General features: G+C 40.0%; 1 protein-coding gene across 5 annotated transcripts in view; it reads right to left on the bottom strand.

The window, feature by feature from the left end:
• gpr155 (G protein-coupled receptor 155) overlaps positions 1–22,711 on the bottom strand; it is a 57,467-nt gene that overhangs the window by 17,373 nt on the left and 17,383 nt on the right. For 4 of the 5 annotated variants that reach the window (XM_062969154.1, XM_003226431.4, XM_062969155.1 and 1 more), the window contains 9 exons: positions 19,263–19,662; positions 18,067–18,232; positions 11,924–12,079; positions 10,913–10,996; positions 5,196–5,316; positions 3,325–3,409; positions 3,146–3,233; positions 1,343–1,556; positions 726–830 (listed from right to left, as the gene is read on the bottom strand). In XM_062969154.1, coding sequence (XP_062825224.1) covers positions 726–830; positions 1,343–1,556; positions 3,146–3,233; positions 3,325–3,409; positions 5,196–5,316; positions 10,913–10,996; positions 11,924–12,079; positions 18,067–18,232; positions 19,263–19,662 — 1,419 coding nt within the window. The remainder of the gene's footprint in view (positions 1–725; positions 831–1,342; positions 1,557–3,145; positions 3,234–3,324; positions 3,410–5,195; positions 5,317–10,912; positions 10,997–11,923; positions 12,080–18,066; positions 18,233–19,262; positions 19,663–22,711) is intronic. The other variant, XM_062969157.1, reaches the window with a different exon arrangement.

Genomic DNA, 22,711 nt, shown 5'->3' with positions numbered 1-22,711 from the left:
AATTTTTTTTTTCTGGCTACGGCCCTGCCTGCCTGAACAGTAATCTATTGCCTAGCTTTGCCTTTTATATATGTCAATGGGTGCCGTGCCAAAAGATCTCAGCCGGCATTTGGAAACAATAGACATTGACAAAATTTGCCAACTGCAAAAGGCCACCCTACTGAGATCTGCATGCATCATCCGAAAATACATCACATAGTCCTAGACACTTGGGAAGTGTTCGACTTGTGATTTTGTGATATGAAATCCAGCATATCTATCTTGTGTGCTGTGTCATAATAAAATAATAATAATAAGGCCACCCTACTGGGATCTGTGCGCATCATCCAAAAATACATCACACAGTCCTAGACACTTGGGAAGTGTTCGACTTGTGATTTTGTGATATGAAATCCAGCATTTCTATCTTGTTTGCTGTGTCATACAATAAAATAATAATAATAATAATAATAATAATAATAATAATAATAATAATAATAATAATAATAATAATAGGAGCCGTGCAAACAGGGCAGGTCCAGAGATGTTGTCATACTACTGATTTCTAGGTATACTCCCCACTCCCGTAATTAGTTTGAGAAAGATGCTAGTAAGTGGGAAGGACAGAAAACGGATTGTAATTTGGACTCAAGACCCAGTGAAAAGGTCTTTGGCAAAATTAAAGTATTTATAATACTAATTTAAAGTTATACTGAATATCATACTAGGCTAGAAAAGCACTGTACCTGTCTCAATTGATACGGAGCAGTTATGATTAACGTTAGTACTACATACTGCTTCTCCTTCAGAACAGCATAAGCCTTCATTCTCTTTTGAATATGCACAGGATTCTACAATGGAAAAAGAGGCAGTGGGCAAAAGTATCATACACTCATATAATATTACAGTAAAACTAGGCAGATTTCTTATAAAAATGACACATTGACAGTGGGCATGTAGCTTACACTATAGTAGAAGATATACTTGTGATGGCGATTCATGCAGGAATTTTGTCTATGCATGCATAGTCATATATTTTACATACATTTGCATTTGTAGTTCAAACACTGATGCATTCTCTGATCTACCACAGGAAGTCCTTTCTCCTAATATGGGGTAGCTAGCTAAGCTCTTATATTCCATCCAATCTGTGCTGCATATGCTCTCTCCCTACTTCCCACTGCTAACCCCATCCCCTACTTTCATCTGAGGAAATCTACTGCATTTCAGACAATGGCAAATACAAGGAACAGCAATGAAAGACAACAGTTTGGTTCAGGTTTTAGCATCTGTGCTTACTGCAAACAGTAACAACATAGAATGATCCCCCTAAAAGATTTACCGTAAATAGCCATTCACCTACCTCTTTCTATGGAAGAGTCTAGTACAGAATGAGAACCACTAGTGGAAGATCTACTTTGTTCACTAATTTCCCTTTCAGGTTCCTCTGTTGGTCTGTTTTGGGATTGCTGGTTCAAAGCCACATAGTTGGCCTCCACTCCTGATCTGTTCATACACATGAGTGATATCCCAGATATCAGTATGCTGATGGATGCAACAACTGCTGTGATAATAATCTGTGGACATGGGAAGGAGACAGAAGGGCAGGAATTAAAACTCCGAATGTGTTATTTAAAAACACATGCATCTGACCATCTGAAACAATTATTTCAGTACATCTCTTGGACACTGAATAAAATGAATTCTACTTTTGCTTAAGCGAGGCCTTTTACACCAGATCTTACAGATACACACTCATTATCATTGGTCAAGTCCATTTTTGAAGGCATAATTCTTTCTCTTTGCCTTCTCTCCTGAAGGCATCTGACTGAAAGGCATAAATAAATCACATCTCAAATGTATGTTGTCTACCTTTTGTGATATATCCAATTGTTTTGTATATTTCACCAGTTACAAAATGCTGTCCTCAGATTAATAGGAATGTGTGAAATAGAATAATTGTTATCTCTTCATAGAAAGGGTATTTTACATCTACAGGATGAGGATTCCTTACCCAAAATGCTTGAGACTAAAATTATTTAGGAATACTCGTATTTGCATGTACATACATAATAAAGTAATCTGCAGCTGGATCTCCAGTCTGAACATATTTATGTTTCATATACACCTTATATATATATAGCCTGAAGATAATTTTACACACAATATTTTTAACTATTTTGTGCATGAAATAAAGTTTGTGTACACTGAATTATCATAAGCCCAAGGTATTATCTTAACTACACATGTGGACAATTATGGATTTTGGAGGATTTCAGGATTCCAGATAAGGATACTTAACCTGTATCAAGGTAGAGGTTGGAAAATAAAGTTCAAATGCAAGGAAAGCACAATTTTATATGAATAGAAAACACTTAGATCCTATATAAACAACGGAAGTGCATTAATTGCAACTTCCAGTGTTGTATTTTTCCTATAGATTTTCCTTCCCAAACAAGCACTCCTTATTGGTCTCACAAAGGTCTACACAGTAGTTTTGCAAAAAACAAAAACAAAAAACCTTTATCTCTGCAAGGCCCTTGGAAGTCACAGCTGGGTTTTAAACTTTGGAAACATGCTGCTGCCTACATTTGAATATTTTACTCTATTTTGCTTGCTTTTAAAATCTGAACATACCTAGGTGTTATGAGTCACACTGTGGGCCCTGGTGTGCAAAATGGCAAGTAACAATTAGTTTCTTAAGTATGTGCATATGTAAAACCCTCTTGCATAGGAAGGACATATTATGGCCTTTGAATAGAATTACTAGGTTTACATGTCTCAGGAGAGTTGTACAAAGCGATGGGCACATCTTCCATCTTAGAGCAGCCCATGTTCCATTCCCATGGCAACCTGGCTTAGCTTCATTAAAACCTCACATATTCACCTGCTACTCCTGTACTGATTTGTACAAACTGATAAATCAAATGTGGCAGTTGATATTATACTCAACAATTCACGAACTGAAAAGATTCTGTCAACATCAACATTCTGCTGACATTCCCAAATTCTAACATGCTTGCAAAAGATCTGGATCTTTTAAATACGCATTTAATACATTTCTCACAACAGTGCAGATGTAATACATAGGAATATAAGAGAAACAGCATGAAGGGTTCCAAAACAGTGATATGTAGAAAGACAACTTTCAGAGCAATATCCATACCTGGTAATTTCCATAAAAAAATGCTGAGTCAATATCATCAGTGTGGTTACCAGCTATTAGCAGGATTCCAACAAGAATTGCTGGGATGCTACAGTAAGTAAAAGACAACATAAACCATATCAAACATTAGTTTATCACTTCTTGCATGTTCTCTCAGTACAGAAACTCTGCAAACTTACCCCCAGCCAGCTATAATGATAAATCCAACAGGGATCTTTATGGCTTCTCTTCTTTTCAAAAGCAGCAAAGACAGAGATAAAAGACCTAATGAAATAAATGGACACGTTTGGTTGACTTTTTTTTGAAAGCAAGATTTCTCCCAAAATGTCTATCACTTACTCAAACAAGATTGTACAGTAAGCATGCTAGTGATGTAATTGGTAGTGGTAGTGGTGGGGCAACAGGAGTTGCCATATTCAAAATTTGCTGATTCATTCATCCAGCTCTGTATTAGCCATACTATACAATGGCACCTCTCTGGAAATTCAAATAAGACTCTTCTCAGTCCTTCTACCCATGGTTACGCCAGGGCCTTCTCCATGTCATATATGTGCTCTCATATTGAACAACTGTGCTATCCTTACTGCAGAAACCCAGATTTCTAGTATCTGCAATATATCCAGCCAGATGACAGTCAGAAAACCCAATTCAATAAAGAAGCTGGCAGCAAAGTAGCTAAGAGACAGAACCATGATCTGTAAAGTTACCAATTCGTATCTCATTGCATCCATAAAGTCACTAGGAGAGCTGTGGAGTCAATCATATACCAAACATTTGACTCCGACTCCCAACTGCTCTGTTTCTCTATTGTCCAACTTTGACCTCTTTAGTTATAACAAATCTACAATAGTAAAACGGTGGCACGATGCTTTCATCAGCACCACTTGCATCACCAAACTACTTTGATGGATGGAACACAAAATATGTTTGTTTGATTAAAATTTCTGATTTTCCCAAATTCCTATGAAAGTAAATATGCAATTAATTGAACAGTTAAGAAGTATTTTTATTCTGAAGCCGGAGTTATAGTTAGTACGAGGGCTATCCAGAAAGTACATGACGTTTTGGAATTAAAAAAGAACAAAGTATAGGATAAACCACTTATGATATGCAGTTGAAAGCCACACTGAAATAGTACATTTCAACATAGTCTTCATTTAGATTTAGGCACTTATCACAGTGAGGAATGACTTTGGAAAGTTCATACCCTCAACACTTTCCTGCCGCTGCGACCCTTGTTACTGCAACACTGAAACTCAGCCAGGCTGAACAATGAATGCAAAGGGAAGCAAGCAAGCTCCGGAAAGCGACCTGGAGGAGAAGCAGGCAGGTTTTGCAAGCAACCGGGATTGGCTGGCAGGAAGGGAAAGGAAGCCTCAATGCAAAGATCCCTTTGCTAAAGAAGAGAGTTTTTCCTTGCTTCCCTTTGCATTAGAGTATATTAGAGTGTGTAGACCAGGCATGGGCAAACTTCGGTCCTCCAGGTATTTTGGACTTCAACTCCCAGAAATCCCAGCCAGTTTACCAGCTGTTAGGAATTGAGGGAGTTGAAGACCAAAACACCTGGAGGGCCAGTTTGCCCATGCCTGGAGTAGACCACAGAAAAATAACTTGACATAAGAGAGATCTGAGGGCCTCTGTTCTGAAAATAGGCTCACCTAAGGCATGTGGCGTGATGGAGTCTGATCTTTTTAAAATACATTTTTAATTTTAAAAATAACAGCTATTGCATTTGTGCAACATGAAATAATATTTTACCACACTTTCATGTGTTCAAAGTAGACTTAGCATAATACTTAAGTAATCTTTTTTATTAAGACATATTGCCATCCATTCTGCAATGGAAAATGTGGACTGATGGTGGAGGATATAATGATTTGTTCAAGGCCACCAAAATAGAAATAAACCAGATGTGCGGATATGAAAATCTGATCCAGAGATTTCCCGATTCTCTTTATATCATTACTTTATTACACCAGCACCAGAATGTACTTCACACAAAAAAGAACTGTTCCATTTATTATATGGATACAAATGATTTCACACCTACCTGTCCACAAAAAAGCACTGTAAAGTGAACTGTACAGGAAGATGAAGACAAGAATCTGGAGAACCATGTTTCTCTTCTCAATTGTGAAATTCCAGATTATCATTCCAATACAGGCTACAAACTAAAAAAGAGATGATGGTATTTTGTTTATTTATGTTTATTTTTCATTCAGTTGTTTTCCCCCGTGGTCCCTCCGTTACCCCACTGTGACTTTATTCACCGGTCACCAGGAGGCTGCAAGTACTTCTTTGGCCCAGTAGCAGCTTTTCAAAGGGACCAATCAATGGTGCTCCCATCCCATGATTTACAATCCTCCACTAACTCGCCATTACAGTAGAGTCTCACTTATCCAACATAAACGGGCCAGTAGAACGTTGGATAAGCGAATATGTTGGATAATAAGGAGGGATTAAGGAAAACCCTATTAAACATCAAATTCAGTTATGATATTACAAATTAAGCACCAAAACATAATGTTATACAACAAATTTGACAGAAAAAGTAGTTCAATACGCAGTAATGTTATAGTAGAGCCCCGGTAGTCCGAGTTAAACGGGCGGACCTTAGCTCGGTCAACCCGGATGACTCGGATTACCAGGCCTCTCCGTTGGGACTCAGCCTGGATCCGGAGGAGCTTGCAGCTCCTCTGAATCCACGCTGCGTCCCAACAGAGGGGAGGCCTCTCCGTTGGGAGGCAGCTTGGATCCGGAGGACCTTGCAGCCCCTCCGAATCCAGGCTGCGTCCCAACGGAGGGGAGGTTTCTCCGTTGGGAGGCAGCTTGGATCCGGAGGACCTTGCAGCCCCTCCGAATCCAGGCTGCGTCCCAACTGAGGGGAGGCTTCTCCGTTGGGAGGCAGCTTGGATCCGGAGGACCTTGCAACCCCTCTGAATCCAGGCTGCGTCCCAACGGAGGGGAGGCTTCTCCGTTGCTAGGCAGCTTGGATCCGGAGGAGCTTGCAGCCCCTCCGAATCCAGGCTGCGTCCCAACGTAGGGGGAGCAACCACAAACTACATACCCATATAAATCTCTTGGAACTCTTGGCCCTCTTCAAGGGCCTTAAAGCATTCCCTGATGTTCTCTGAGGCTGATCAGTCCAAGCATGTACAGACAATACTGCAGTAATGTGGTACATAAACAAACAAGGTGGCACGCACTCCAGATCCCTTCTCAAATTTACCATCACAATTTGGGACTGGTGCATCTCACGCGACATCTCCCTTATTGCGATTCACTTACCTGGACAACACAACAACACAGCGGACCAGCTCAGCCGCTCAATCACCACCACCCACAAGTGGTCCATTCACATCAATGAGATTTCCAAGATATTCGACATGTAGGGTCAACCTCACATCGACCTCTTTGTGTCCCCATTCAAGGCCAAATGCCATCTTTACTGTGCCAGGGGAACACGAGTCTCAGACACTCATTGCCTAGGAGACGCTTTTCTATTCAATTGGAGTGGGCTGCAAGGTCCTCCTACTCTATTCTTTCCCTCCCATTCCTCTCATCACCAAAGTAGTATGCTCCTTGCACGATGGTGGCCTCGCCAACCCTAGTTTCATCTGCTACTCAAAATGGCAAGACGAAACTACCATACCCTGCCCCAACGCCCGGACCATCTCACAGAGGACAACGGCGCTCTACGCCACCCGGACATCGAGCTCCTTCGGTTCACAGTGTGGCGAGTCTACAACACCACCTCTCATGAACTGTGAAGGACATTTTACAGGCCGCCCATAGACCGTCCACTAGAAAGTCATATGACACCAAGTGGAAGAAGTTTACTTCTTTTGCCCGACTCCATGGTGCTGATCCACTCCTCGCTCCAACTTCCATTCTTCTGGAGTTCCTAGGATCATTAGCATCTGCTGGTTTGTCACTTTCCTCTCTGCTCTGCTACCTTGCTGCACTCATGGCTCACTGACGCAAACAAAGCTTACCTTCTTGTTTCAAAGATCTTATGGTTCAACTCTTTCTGCAGGGTTTCAAGAATACTAACCCCTCACGGATCCCTCTACCACCTCCATGGCACCTCGACGTAGTCTTAACCTTCTTAACGAGACCCCCTTTTGAAGCCATGGCTACCTCCGATCTCGCTTACCTTTCATGGAAGACTGCTTTCCCATTGCCATAACATCTGGCCGTCAAGCCAGTGAACTCTGCGCCCTCAGGTCAGATGAACCCTACATCCAATTCCACTCTGACAAGGTTGTCATGCGACTTGACATCTCCTTTTTGCCTAAAAGAGCTTTGTTATTTCATCTCTCTCAGGACATAGTTTTACCTACCTTTTCCCATAACCATCAACACCACTGGAATGCTCCCTTCACCTTCTGGACGTTCGCTGGGCCCTTTCCTTCTACCTCACTAGGACTGCCCCCTTCCGTCTTTCCCCTTGACTTTTCCTCAAATACAGATCAGATATGAAAGTAAATCCAGTCTCTTCTCAGCACCTCTCAGGCTGGATCGTGTCCACCATCAGGACAGCTTACCAGATACAGGGCAAAGAGCCTCCCTTATATCTCAAAGGTCATTCCACTAGATCAGTCGCCACCTCAGTGGCGTTCTATCGTGAGGTCCCATTAGAAGGCAACTGTAAGGCTGCTACCTGGGCCACACCTTCAACATTTGTCACCCACTACAAACTGGACCTTCTTTCCAAGAAACATGCTGCATTCGGGAGAGCGGTACTATTTTCAGCAGTGGCATGACACCCACCATCCAGGGTGAGTAGCTTGCTAGTCTACCATATGTGCGGTTTCATAGGGACCACATGGGAGAACAATGTGTTGCTTACCTGTAACTGTGGTTCTCCGAGTGGTCACCTGTGAAAACCGCACATTCCACCCTTCCTCCCCTCTGATTGTCATGGCTTAGTGACTCTGCCACTTCCAGCGGAGGAACTGAGGCCATAGCCTTCCTTAGCCATATATATACCCTCTAGGGAGGGAGCGCGGGGACTTGATTAATTATTTAATTCAGCTGTTGACTGTTCCGAACCTGCTGTGCACATGCACAACTACCACATGTGCAGTTTTCACAGGTGACCACTCGGAGAACTGCAGTTACAGGTAAGCAACTCATTGTGCTTAATTTACACTTTAATTTAAAAAGATGTTTTACCTATTACATTTTACCTATTTATTGATTTAATCCATTACATTTATATGACTTTCTACATGAACCAAAAAAAATTTTCCAAGATGATAGAGCTTTCTTAGCCTGTGAGATGGAGGCCTCCTGTAGTGATCTTTTTATCGTCAGACAAACTGACAAGGCAGAGGGAGGAGGCACCAATGACACTGACAGAGTGGGACCTGAAAGTGATGAAGCTTTTGAGATCATGGTTGATACCTATGGACCAAGGAAGTCCAGAATTAAACCAGCAGCTTTGAGATGGTGGATGGAGTGGACATTTTTGTCAGCGCCTTAGATAGTGATGAGCCAGGCACCCTCAAAACAGGTCATACAGAGAGCCTTGAGACAAGCTTCCCTGCAGTGTGAAAGCCTGTAATGGTGGTACATTTAAACCACATATGATATGCCAAGGCAGATGTATTTTGCATGGCTATGTCTGTCGGGAATGTTCCCTCTGCATTCCAAGCAATTATTGAAGAAGGAGACAGAGGCCACAACAGCAAGAAAAACAGTGACCAAAGAGCAAGCCAAAGTTGGAGAGTCAGATAAGAGGACAGTCTGTCAGTCCAAGATAGAGGGTTTCAGATAGGCAGAGAATAGTCAACAAATGGTTGATGATTGTAAAACCAAAAGTAAGAAGTCAGACATTGAGAAGAAATTCTTAAGTGCTGCTGCTGTGGCAGACATAAAAGAACGGGAATTTGCTGAGTTGTACCCATATACAGGACATGGAAAGTGGGTGGGGTTACTGCCAAAATGTTTCAGTAAAGCTCTAGAAAGTTCAGAGTGATGTTCTGAACAGGATAACCCCATTTGTGCAATTCACAGAGACCATGGAGAAGAAATTAGTGTACTCAATTGGGTGTAACCCAACAAACAGGAATTTCCATCTACTCTTTTTCACAACTGCAGATTCCACTCAATTTTCCCCATCCCACTCCAGTTCCTGACGCTACTCTGTTTCCCAATGAATTTTTTTTCCAGAGACACAAAGGAGCTGCGGTGGGGATAAAAAGTTTGAGAATCCCTTGTCCAGGTGTTCTCAGATTTCTTTTGCTACATATAGTGTACAGTCATCCCTTCACATTCACTACGGTTAGGGGCACAGGACCACAGTTAATAAAGAAATTGATATTTTTTTATGTGAACACCTCTCGAAGGATTTCTGATTCATCCAGCATGACTCAACATTCAACTCCTGTTGGAAGCTTACCATAGGAGGAACTAGAGATGTATTATCTCTAAAACTCTCTGGGTTCTGCAAGATAATTGGAGGAAGTTTAATTTATTTATTTATTTACTCCATTTCTATCCCACTCTCTCGCACCCCTAGGGGGACTCAGAGCAGCTTACAATTTGGCAAAATTCAGTGCCATCATATATATACAAAAAGCAAAACATAACATAATTAACTAAAATCAATAAACATATAAATAAGAATTAAAACCATTAAAGCATATAAATGTAAAAATCATAAAATATTGAACATTGGACCAATCCCATAGTCATAGTATAGTTCAGGCATGGGCAAACTAAGGCCCGGGGGATGGCCTTAGTCCTGGGTGTTTTCCTCAGGCCCTTCTCATTTTCCCTGTCCTCTCATCATAAGGACATGGTGGCCCGCCACATTCTTATGCAGAAAGGATGGGGGAGAAGGCACACAGCAGCTGAGAGCCCTCTAGAGTGCTCTCAGCCACCACATGTCTCACCCTCTTCCTGGCATAAAGATGGGGTGAGCAGTCCCTGGCATAATGCCAGAAGAACAGGCCAAAGATCAGGGAAGGAAGATTGGGGCAGTCGCCACATGTCTCATTTTCCTCCCAGCATAAGCCCCATCCTTATGCCAGGAGGACAACCTGAGGATGACCCAGGCCCTGCCCTGCCCCTCCTGGGCCCGTCCCAGCTAGCATGTGCCTGGCCACCCCCTCCTGGCCCAGCCCTCTCGGTTGGGCCCATATAATGCGGGCCTCAAGGCAAAAGGTTTGCACATGCCTGGTATAGTTGCTTCATTCGTCTATATTGTGGTAAGGTGTTGTACTGTAGTTCTGTCACTCTTCAAATACCTGCTTGCACAGCCATGTTTTAAGTTTTTCCTAAACACTAGGAGGGAGGGGCAGATCTGATCTCACTTGACTAGAGACACTCTGGAGCAGAGTTTCTCAAACTATGCTCCTCCAGATGTTTTGGCCTTCAGCTCCCACAATTCCTAACAGATGGTAAACTAGCTGTGATTTCTGGGAGCTGAAATCCAAAACACCTGGAGGAGCACAGTTTGAGAAACATTGCACTAGAGGACCTAGAGATTCCTAGATAGAACATTTTTATTTAAATCTGTGAATAATCAAATCTGCAAAAGTCAAAACCACAAACATAGAGGGATGATTGTTGATACTTAAATATGGGTTTTACATTCTTTCAACATGCATACTGGTCCTGAGTCAAGTTCACATCTTCTTAGGTTTACCATGGTAACGGCAACACTTAAAAAAGAAAAGTTCCTATTTTCAAGGAATCTCAAAATGATTGTTTTTGCAAGCCCACACAATTACACATTTATACTGTGTTTGTACTGACCTGAGCAATTAGTAAGTTAGTTGTAAGCACATGAGGAACTTGTTTGTACTTTTTACTCAAGATCATAATACCAAGTGACCAGATCTGAAAAACAAATTTTAGATTAAGTTAAGGTTCCCTTGTCCCAAGGGAACCTCAACATGCTACATTTCCTTTATTTCGGTGGTGTTCAAACTTTAAAGAATTGTTTCTTACATCCACTTTTCTGCTAAGACTCACTATTATCTTCCCACTGAATAATCTTATAATTTCCCAGGTTATACTTTAAAATGAGTCTGTTGTTTAAGTTACCATTATATTTTTTAGAAGCAAGCAGCCCCTGAAATATCAGGATTGCTCTACAAAGATTTATTACCAGCAAATCAGACTGCTTCCTTAAGTCTACCTTTCTAATTGGATACAAGTTCAATTCCAAGAATCAAATTATTTCGTTCAGATACTTCCAAAACACTAAACAGTGCTAAGTAGTATTTTGTATTATCTATGCTTAAAATTACATTACATTACAGAGGAGAACTGGATAATGTGTGTATTGCAATAAAATAAACACACTTCATACCACACTAGCTCACAGGATTAGCCACTTAACATACACAGTCAGCAAGACCAGCATGTTTGTTCGATTACTTGCAAAAATGTTAAAAAGTAATCTGGCAAAGTAGGAAAAAGTATTTGGTCAGTGTTATGAAGTTTTCAAGAGAGACACTTCTAATCTTTATTGCCTTGCAATTACAAACAAAATAGGGCAATTGTATTTTTACATTCATCAGGTTGTTGGTATTAAAGACAACCTTTCAGCCACAAAAGGTTAAATACACAGGGAAGATTGCTTGCTTCTGTTACTCTGTCTTTATTCTGAGAACTGGATAAAACAGAATACTGCTGTGTATGTTTACTTAGAATTACACGCCCAAGTGTGCAGTGGGGTTTGCTTCTAAGTGAATTCTATCAGATTTCTCCTGCCTATATACATGCACGCAAAAAGTGACATTCTGATAACTTAATACTCACCAAAGAGACAAGACTGACAATGCTAATATCAAAGCTAACGTTTTGGATTGCTGATGCCAGTCTGTTTCGATCCATAGAAGGAATAGTTAATAGCCAGGCAGAAACATACATGATGGGAGCAGAAACAAAAGTGCTGATCACCATTCCAGAAGTTATCTGCAATCACAAAAAAGAAACCCAATAATACCACTGAAAAATTACTTCAGCAAGTAACAGTCCATAGCATCATTAGATGAACAATCCACAGATAAAGCTTCTAACACTTGTGCATTTTCTATACAATTTCTTTTCTTTCAACTTCTTCCCCTTTGGGCACAGCCTTCTTGCCCAGTCACATGAAGTACCGTATATACTCAAAGATAAGTCAGGTTTTTCAGCCCTTATTTATGAGCTGAAAAAGCCTCCCCCGGCTTATAATAGGGTCAAGGTCAAGGCCGGCAATGGAGCCTGCAGGCTATTGCTTGCAATATGTGATCTATTTCTCTCTTCTCCTCCCTTATCAGTATTTACTTTTGCAAAGCCTCCCTCGCTCTTAATCAAGGGAATGTTTTGAAAAGAGAGACACCCTTGCAAGTCAGGAAGAAGAAAAATATATATTCATTAACCTTATGAAAGCATTTCCCCCTGAAATATTTGTTAAACTCTCTTACAGATATATAGGCATTAACGCCTTGCAAGCTTTTGCAATCTCTATGTACCTTTATATGTGTATCTATATAGATTAATTTTATATATGAATTTCCCCTCATATGTTTGCAGGTCTTTGCAAATCCTTTACACATATAGATCCATGTACCTGTGTATCTGTAACCATACATATACATTATTTTTATATATGAATTTATCCTCATATGTTTGCAAGTTTCTGCAAATATCTATATAAAGAGAGATGTCTGGATAGATATGAATATATTCTTACCTACCTATATATAGGGCTTGGAAATATTACAGGGGGGAAATGAACACACAAATATATATAGACATGTCTAGATAGATATGAATGTATATATATATATATATATATATATATATATATATATATATATATATATATGGCTTGCAAATATTGTAGGGGAAATGTACACACACACAGAGGGATTTGCAAACATTTCAGGGGGAAATGCATATGTGAATTAGTATCTATAATTATAGATCTATATCTAGCTTTGCATTGTTTAAATAAGCATTGAATGTTTGCCTATTACTATGTTGGAAGCTGGCTTGAGTCCCCATGGGGAGATAGGGTGGGATTATTATTATTATTATTATTATTATTATTATTATTATTATTATTATTATTATTATTGTATGACACAGCAAACAAGATAGATATGCTGGATTTCGTTTCACAAAATCACAAGTCGAACACTTCCCAAGTGTCTAGGACTGTGTGATGTATTTTCGGATGATGCGAGCAGATCACCAGTAGGGTGGCCTTTTGCAGTTGGCAGATCGTAATTTTGTCAATGTCTGTTGTTTCTAAATGCCGGCTGAGATCTTTTGGCACAGCACCCAATGTGCCAATCACCACCGGGACCACCTGCACTGGTTTCTGCCAGAGTCTTTGAAGTTCAATCTTGAGGTCCTGATAGCGGCTGAGTTTTTCCTGTTGTTTTTCATCAATTTGACTGTCACCTGGGATAGCGACATCAATGATGCAAACCTTTTTCTTTTCCACAACTGTGATGTCACAGCGAAATTACCTTCTGATTGCATTTGTTCTGATGGCTTGCTCCTGGGCTGCAAGGATCAGGTCTTCTGTCTCCTTCTTCAGGGTCCCATTTGTGAGCCATAGCCAGGTCTTCTCCTTATCAGCTTTTCCTTCAATTTTGTCAAGGAACTTTCCATGCAATGTTTTGTTGTGCCAGCTGTCAGCTCTAGTTTGTAGTGCGGTTTTCTTGTACTGGTTTTTTGTCTGCTGTGCTTTGAGGAGTTTCTGATTTTTGACTTCAATCAAAGCAGGTTCTTCACTTTGCTTTACATATTCTGCCAGGACATGTTCTTCTTCTTTGACTGCTTGTTTTACTTGTAAGAGTCCTCTGCCACCAGATCTTCAAGGCAGATATAGCCGGTCAACATCACTGCGAGGGTGCAGAGAATGATGAATGGTCATGAGTTTTCTTGTTTTTTTGTCCAAATTGTCCAGTTCTGCCTGTGTCCAATTTATAATGCCAGCAGTATATCTTATGACAGGTATGGCCCAGGTGTTTATGGCCTTGATGGTGTTGCCTCCATTGAGCTTGCTTTTGTGAATGTTTCTGACCCTTTGTGTGTATTCTTTGCTGACCACAGTTTTCACATGTTCATGCTTGATGTTGTCCAGCTGTAATATGCCCAGATATTTATAGGCCTCTGGCTGGTGACACTTTATTGTTTGGCCATTAGGCATGTTTATGCCCTCACTTTCAATGATTTTTCCCTTCTTCAATGCCACTGTTGAACATTTGTCCAAACCAAACTCCATGCTGGTATCAGTGCTAAAAGTTCGGACAGTGTTAGTCAGAGACTGGATTTCAGTTTGCGTTTTCCCATATAGCTTCAGGTCATCCATGTACATCAGATGCGAAATTTCGTGAGATGTTTTAAATGTTTGATAGCCGAGGTTTGTTTTTTGTAAGCTTGTTGACAGAGGGATCATGGCAATAATGAAAAGCAGAGGGGACAATGAGTCTCCCTAGAAAATTCCTCTTCTGATGTTGACAAGTCCATAGCTTTCATTTCCAACAAACAGTTCAGTTTTCCAGTGCTCCATCATGTTTTCAATAAAGGTGCCAACGTTTTTACAAATCCTGATGGCGTCCAGGCACTTGATGATCCAGCTGTGTGGGAGTGAGTCAAAGGCCTTTTTGTAGTCAATCCACGTCATGTGAAGATTAGCTTTTCGGCTTTTACAGTTCTCCAGAATCATTTTGTCAATTAATAACTGGTCTTTTGTGCCCCTACTTTTCTGTTTGTTGCCTTTCTGTTCATCTGGCAAGATGTTTTTTTCTTCAAGAGAGTCTTGAATTCTGTCAGCTATGATGCCAGTCAGTAGTTTAAACATAGTGGGCAGACATGTTATTGGCCTGTAGTTTCCTGGTGCTGCTCCTTTTGCTGGATCCTTTTGTATCAGGTATGTTCTTCCAGTTGTTAGCCATTCACTGATACTTCCTTTCTGCAGCATCTCATTGAATTGTTGCGCCATTTTTCCATGTAAACTAATCAGATGTTTGAGCCAAAATCCATGAAGTTGATCACTACCAGGCGATGTCCAGTTCTTGACTTTTTGCACTCATTTGCTGATCATTTCAGTTGTTATTTCCATCTGTTCCATTTTGTTCTGTGAGAATTTTCCTTCAAACTCCTTTATCCACCCAGTGTTTTTGTTGTAGTTCTCATTATTTTCCAAAAGCTCTTTCCAGAACTTCGTTGTTGCAGTTTTCTCTGGCTTTATGGTTACTGTGTCTGTTGTTTGGTTCAGACTCTGGTAGAACCGTCTTTGGTCTGACTGAAACAGTTGATTTTGTCTGTACTGGATGATTCTGGCTTCATATCTTTCAATTTTTCTGGCTGTTGCTGTAATTTGTTCTTTCACGATCTCCAAAGCTTCTTCAATTTTTCTGGTGTTCAGCCAGTACTTTCTGATCAGGTATTGCTTGATTTTGTCATTCTTCAGTTTCTTCTCTTTCATATTTTTCAGGTTACTTGCATCTGATCTAAGTTTCTTGATTTTCAACTTTAGCCTGACCTTCCACTTTGGTTTTCCAGTCGATTTTCTTTGGGGTTGTAGGAGCCCAAGCTCTTCTGTTACTATCACTGCTTCACTGTAGGCATACTGGTTTGTTTGTTCAATTGATGTTATTTGGACAGTGGAGAGTACTGTATTCACATCTTTCATGAGCGGCGCCAGGTGTCTCTTGGGCACTGTTTTTAGAGTTGGGAGCCACTTTCTTATTGCATTTGGTGCAGCATGAGCCATGATCTTATTCTTGAGCTCTTGCTGTCTTGCTGTCAAGGTTCCTGGTGGTTCAACAGGTATTTCAAGTGCTGGTTCTTCACATTCTTGCAAAAGCTCCACACTTTCTTCTGGTTCAATCTGTTCCACCATTCCAAGTGTCGCTGGAGTCTCTGCTGCTGTCTGTGCTGTGATGGTAATTTGCTTTGCAGATTTTCTGGATTTCTTCGAGTTCAACTTCACTGAACACTTTGTTTCTGATTATGAATCTTCGTTGGTCAGCCAGTCGTGGTTCTGTTATCTGTGAGTCAGGGTACTCTTGTTTCCATAGCTGATGCATCCTTTTTTGGTAGCCACGCTTTTGAGGTTCAGATTTGTAATAGCATTTCATAACTGTGCAGTTTTCTGGCATTGTATATTTCTGCCGCTTCTGTGACTGTTCATTTGTATTTTGATTCTGTAGCCCACTTCTTCTTCTTCTTCTTCTTCTTCTTATTATTATTATGTTATTGTTGATAGCATATTGTTTTTGTTGCACCTACTTTTCCACTTATAAAAAGGTAAGTCCACTTATAGAGCTAGTTTATTGCTTTTCTTTGAAATATGGTAAATATTCAAAAACATTTAACCTACTGATGCCATGATTAATGAAATTTAATTGGTATCTATTTTTTATTTTGAAATTTACCCGTAACTGCTGCATTTCCCATCCTCGGCTTATACTCGAGTCAATAAGTTATCCCAGTTTTTTGTGATAAAATTAGGTGCCTCGGCTTATATTCGGGTTGGCTTATACTCGAGTATATATGGTAATCAGGAGTGTGGGATAAGGGTTGGTGGTCAAGTGCCCCTCCAGATATTTAAAATTTCACCTCCCAGAGGCTCTGCCAGTATGAACAATTGTGGAATTATACTTCTAGAGATGGGGGGGGGGGGGGTCAAAGGTTCTTTACAGTAGGCAACTTCATCCACAGAGTTTCAGTTCCTGAACTCTTTATAGATGCAACAAATCCAGATAATCACACATCATATTATTAAATGGCAGTGACATAAATGCATATGCTTCAGCATGCGTACATTCACATCACTGTTATTTGCTAATTTGGGGTGTGAGAATGCATGGTAGTTGGGCATAGTGGATCCAAATCCTAGAGCCACAGGACCCTCTGTATTCACAATACCTTGTAAGATCAACAGTAACAAACATCAGTGACATTCTGATCAACTGTTAGCTCTTTGCTATTTCTTTCGAACTAAGTCAAATTTATGTACAAAATCTGATCTAGAAGACCTGATGCACACACAAACATGTTTTCCCCTCTCCAACTGTAGTGGGAATGGCTCTCACAATCTGTAGGCAGTATAGTGACTGATTGTGCAGACTATGGGAGCATGTGTAGTAACTCAGAATATCCCTGTCTGGAGAAATTACCCTAAATAAATTAACTTAACCATTTCCCTAATTGCTTTTATCAGCAGGTAAAGTCTTTTTGGGAAAGGAAGAGGAGACATTTGTCAATAGTTGCACAGATGATTAGTCTTAAGTTGGAGCCAAAATCATGTCTGACCAAAGGAGACCAAGAGGAATGCCAATGGCGCATTATGATATGCACGGAATGGTTAGAAGTATAAAAACAAATCCCAGAATGCCCATGGAAAGAGAATGCAGCTTACAATTACAAAGATAATAGTGTTTATTATCTAATTTATTAATAGCCTAATGAGCTATCGGATCAAATGCACACCTCAATTTTCAAAACCCTAAAACCCAAAAAAAGTATTTAACATGTTACGCGAATCTAATGTGCACCCTAATTTTGGGAAGGCAATTTAGTAAAAAAAAAAAAAAAAAGGTGAGCATCAGATTAGAGTACACTTAGTACACTTCCTTTTCATGCACTTCCTTCTTTTCTATATCTGTTTCTGGTGTATATTGTAAATGGTGTATATTTACCATTATGAATATTAGCACTTCTAGTAGAGGTTAATCTCCAAAGTTAGGCAGCAAAGCCATTCTTAAGAACCGCCTAAGAAAGGAGTAGGTGCTCTTAAGCAAAATCAATTTATTTAACTTCAAGTTGAACTGTGTTCTTATCTTTCTAGAACACAGTAAGTCAGTAATGCTTGCATCACTTTGAAAAGTTCATTTTTAAAGTATACTCTAATTTTGCATTTGTTCAACCAAATGAAGAGGTTTTAGGAGACATACAACTTCTACTTCCATGTTGAATTGTGTTGCAAATATAGCTACGCCAGGAGCTGCTGGAAAGACTCCATAGAGAAATGCATAGTTTGATAAGCTGGTATGGTTGACCAAGCTGCTGCTTTTGTCCAATAATTCCACCATTTCCCTGCATAGAAGTGGCATCAACAGTCTGGAAAAATGAATAGGAGAAATACAAATTACTCAACAGCAAAGTTTAACAAACTCAAGATATTGCCACACATTACATTTAAAGACTTTGTGAAAAGAACAGCAGGAGAGTGGTCATGGTAAAAAGGTCATGGTAAAGAGGCACGCCTTGTGGGCCACTATTCATTTGCAGGTACCAGGCTAAATCATCTTGAATTGTTTATATTTAACTACTGAAAGGATACTGTCGGAAATTGGGACTAGTTCTTTCAACTTCCGTTTTGTATAATAATCAAGTTAACTGTGATGTTTATTGATTTGTCTTAATCCACTTAAGTCACTTTAGAAATATTATGAAAAATTGTATATATGTATATGTGTGTGTTTGCGTGTATATATTCAAAAAAAGGACACAATCAAAGTATTTATTACTTAAAATACTATCAAAACAGTTATGAAGCTAATCTACTGCAGCTCATACAGATAGCTTAAGCCTGCTATGCCAATGTATTGCACTTTTGCATGGTTTTGAGTGATGACAGACTGAGATATGGTTTGGGTCCAGGTTATCTGAAGGACCGTATTTCTCTTTATGAACCTATCAGAACAGTATGATTATCTGGGGAAGGCCTTTTCTCTGTTGCACCACCTTCTCAAGCTCATGAGAACAATGGAGAGGACCTTCTTGGTGGTTGCTGCCAGGCTCTGGGACTCCCTGCCTAGAGAGACCAGGATGACCCCATTTCTGCATACCTTTCATATGCAGGTAAAGCATTTCTCTGCCATCAAGTGTTTACATACTGGTGAAGGATGGGATTTTAAGGATGGTATTTTGAGGATTTTGGTATTTTTGGGGTGGAGATAAAGTTTTAATATTTTAATTTTTGATTGCAATTGTGCAGTCCAAATAAGACATAAATATCCAACTTCATTAAAAACACATGCTGTTTCAGTCTCATGACACTGGATTTAAGACTTAACCCAATACTGAAAAAGTGACCATACAAACAAGCAAACAAAAAACCAATATTAGAATTAAAAATAAAACTTACAGCTTAGCTGTGATGAGAAGAATCAGTGCAACAAATGTACCCCTTGTCAGTTTCTTGATTTGGCCCACCATGGTGAGGCCCAAATAAAAAAGTGCTGAACCAGAAAAAGAACTGGCAAGCCCATCAAGGAAGTTTTCCAAATAATCAGGAATCTTTTGGTTGAGAATGAAATTTGAGATAATTCCTATGAAGACCATAAATACAATAGGGTTTTGTAACACCCTAAGAAGTCCAAATCCCACAATCTTGATTTTGCTGTGAGAAAGACTCTGATTGTCTCTTGATTTCTGGATTTCACAAAAAATAAATCCTAAAGGATTTAGCATCATGAGAGATATTGGTGCAACCAAGTAAATATACTGGAGATACTCTGGATAAGTAGTTTGATATAAAGCTTCAACTAGAGGGAAAAAGAAAAAATGTTAAGAGGCCATTGATAGGGATTTTCACAAATGCTGTACACTCACATCTCTGTTCTCACAGCCACACATTTTATTCATACAGGTCAGTATCCATAGGCCTTCAATACTTCATCTGTTTATGTACAAGAGATTACTTAAGACAGGCATCCTGCACTAAACTCTTAACTAAAGCAAATATAGTTTTATTCAGAGATTTTGTCCTATGCACCATTGCATCAGAATTCTTTGACAAAGCTTTGGTATGGCTAAGCCCTTCACTTAGGGAAGGCAAAAATTACCCAGAACTAATACATTTAAAAGACAAAGACTAGAAGCTGACAGAGATTCTCAAAGAACCCCTAAAGGATGTGACATTGGACTTACCATGAAGATTCATTCGGGGATGGCAAGAGGAGCAATTCACCATGATTGGGTTGACATGCAGAATGAATTAATTGTGGTGGATTGTTCCTTGTGTCTTCCCTAGAATTAAAGATTGGATTTACTGTGAAGATTCATTCTAGGATGGCAGGAGGAATGACCATGATTGAGGTCATTCTGAATGTCAACCCAATTGAGGTAGATTTCTTCTTTTGCCATCCTGAGAAAGACATAACACTGGCATTTCAACCAAAGGCAAGATGTAACTATACCAATGAAATAACAAACAAACAAAATTAGAGACAGAATAACAATGTTCAGCAGCTCACAAATACATGAGGAAATATCTGGATGACGGACAGCATTCCCTACTCTGTCACACCAGATAAAAAGGAGCTCAGTGGGAAGGCAGACGTTTTTGAGTGGAAGCCAGCATGGTGTACTGTAGCAGTCTGAGCACTATATTAGGACACTTGGTGATCTTGGGAAAGTTACACGCACTCAAGTCTCAGAGGAAAGAAAAAACAAACCACCTCTAAATAAAACTTGCCAAGAAAATGCCATGATAGTCGTGATAAGTAGAATTGACTTGAAGGCAAAGAACAAGAACAATGCTTTTGAATAAACATGCAAGAGGGGTTACCAGGAGATGTCTCCCCCGAAAATCTTCTGAACAGACACCACAAAATAGCAGTTGTGGGTGATCTATCTGAAGTGCTTCTACTCTGATCTGTGTGAGCAATTACTACTCCCCACATTATCCTTGAATCCCGAACAACATTATCAACAACATACAGTCTAGCAGCTTCCCCATCCTACAATTATTTCAGGCAATAATTCCCATCACCCCTGCCTACTGGTCCTGGTACCTATGGTCAATAAGAGCTGTAGGCAATATATCTGCATAGTGCCAGGATGGAAAAGGTTGGTTCCAAGAATAACTTTGCTGAATGATAAGCAAAGAAAGTGTTACAGGAGTCATACTGTGCCCAGTAATAAATAGAGTTGTAGCCTGTATTTTTTAAAATAACAGCAAATTTATTTCAGGGGTTAAGATGTTGGACTCATGAGTTCTTACAGCATAGCCACTGGAAGGAATGCTGGGGAGTTATAGTTGGACAACAGCTCAAGGACCATTGGTGTCCATGCCTGAGAATTTGCTCCAGACAGCTATGGCACAGTCTGATGTAGTGTGGGAGGACAAGTGTGAGAAAATAGAAACCACATAAAATTGTCCTAGTACTCTACTTCTACAAGCAGAATTCTTCACTGGATCGCTATTTGCGTGTTGGCAGAAGCCTCAAAGTCTTAATTTTATCAATGCTTCAAAATGTTTTCAAAAAGTTGTTTTATCTCCATTTATCTCATCCTAATGTGCCTTTTATTGCAAATTCTGGTATTCTGAAACTGTACATATTTGTTAGATCTACCCTCTTTCTATTCTTAAAATTGTATGCCAATCATGTCAAACTCTGTGAAAGCCAGAAGGAATTACAGTGGGCTAGACAGCTTGTTGGCTCTTGAATGCTCAAGCCTTGTTTTTCATCGTTGGTTCCTCCTCTGCAAAATTCAGGACACATCAGCCAGGGCTTGATCTTCAGACCAGGTGACCAAGCCTACCACTGTACCTTTAAGGAATCGGGTACTAGTTTTTGCTTGACAAATTGTCCCATATCTAAATCTAAAATGTTTACGAATACTCTTTTGATATTTTACTGCTCTGACCACTACTGGCTGTCATAGCTGAGTTTAAGTATTTATTTCTGGAATGGATGAGTAAGTCCTATGCTGCAATTTTAACTTATGCTATTGCACTTTGCCCTCCTAAACAATAAAATGATAATTTAGTAAACTCTGAACTAGGTGTGTGCCTTCACAGATAGCTATTAAAATGTCACAGGGCACTATTTCTAATGTGGTAAAAGGTAACTGTAGGAAGAGTAGGAAGAATAGCTAAGCATTATAAAATAAAGCATGACCTCTCAGAAGACTTGCAACCTCAAGCCTCTGAAGTGAAATGTGAATTAATGGAATGGCCATTAGTGAGTCTTGAACACTTAAGTTTCACTTTGATTGTCAGCCTTGGCTATTCAAAACAATAATTATATAAAGCAAAGAAGGCTCCTGGTTTAATATTAAAGGTAAAGATTTTCCCCTGACATGAAATCTAGTCATGTCTGACTCTGGGATTTGGTGCTAATTTCCATTTCTAAGCCAAAGAGTCAGCACTGTCCATAGACATCTCCAAGGTCATGTGGCCGGCATGACTGCATGGAGCACTGTTATTTTCCCGCCAGAGCGGTACCTATTGATCTACTCACATTTGCATGTTTTCAAACTGATAGGTTGGCAAAAGCTGGAGCTAACAGCAGGAGCTTACCCATTTCCCGGATTCGAGCCGCCAACCTTTCGGTCAGCAAGTTCAGCAACTTGGCTGTTTAGCCCACTGCGCCATACAGTACCATAAAAAAAGCAGCATAGCCCTAATCTTGCCAGTCTTTAAGTATTTGAGGTGGGGAGAAAATGGCATCCATGACATCAAACTTGCAAGCAGACTACAATAATACAAGGTTAAGGAGGTGGTCTCTCGGCCCCCAGTACTTCCTCATTGTGTCTTCCAGGAACTCTAACAGCTCACCAAAGGCATAAAGCGAAAGGTTGTGCTTC

This window comes from Anolis carolinensis, chromosome 1, assembly GCF_035594765.1.
Source record: "Anolis carolinensis isolate JA03-04 chromosome 1, rAnoCar3.1.pri, whole genome shotgun sequence".
NCBI classification, from domain to species: domain Eukaryota; kingdom Metazoa; phylum Chordata; class Lepidosauria; order Squamata; family Dactyloidae; genus Anolis; species Anolis carolinensis.
The sequence above is the reverse complement of the archived record's forward strand: the minus strand, read 5'-3'. Positions and strand labels throughout refer to the sequence as shown.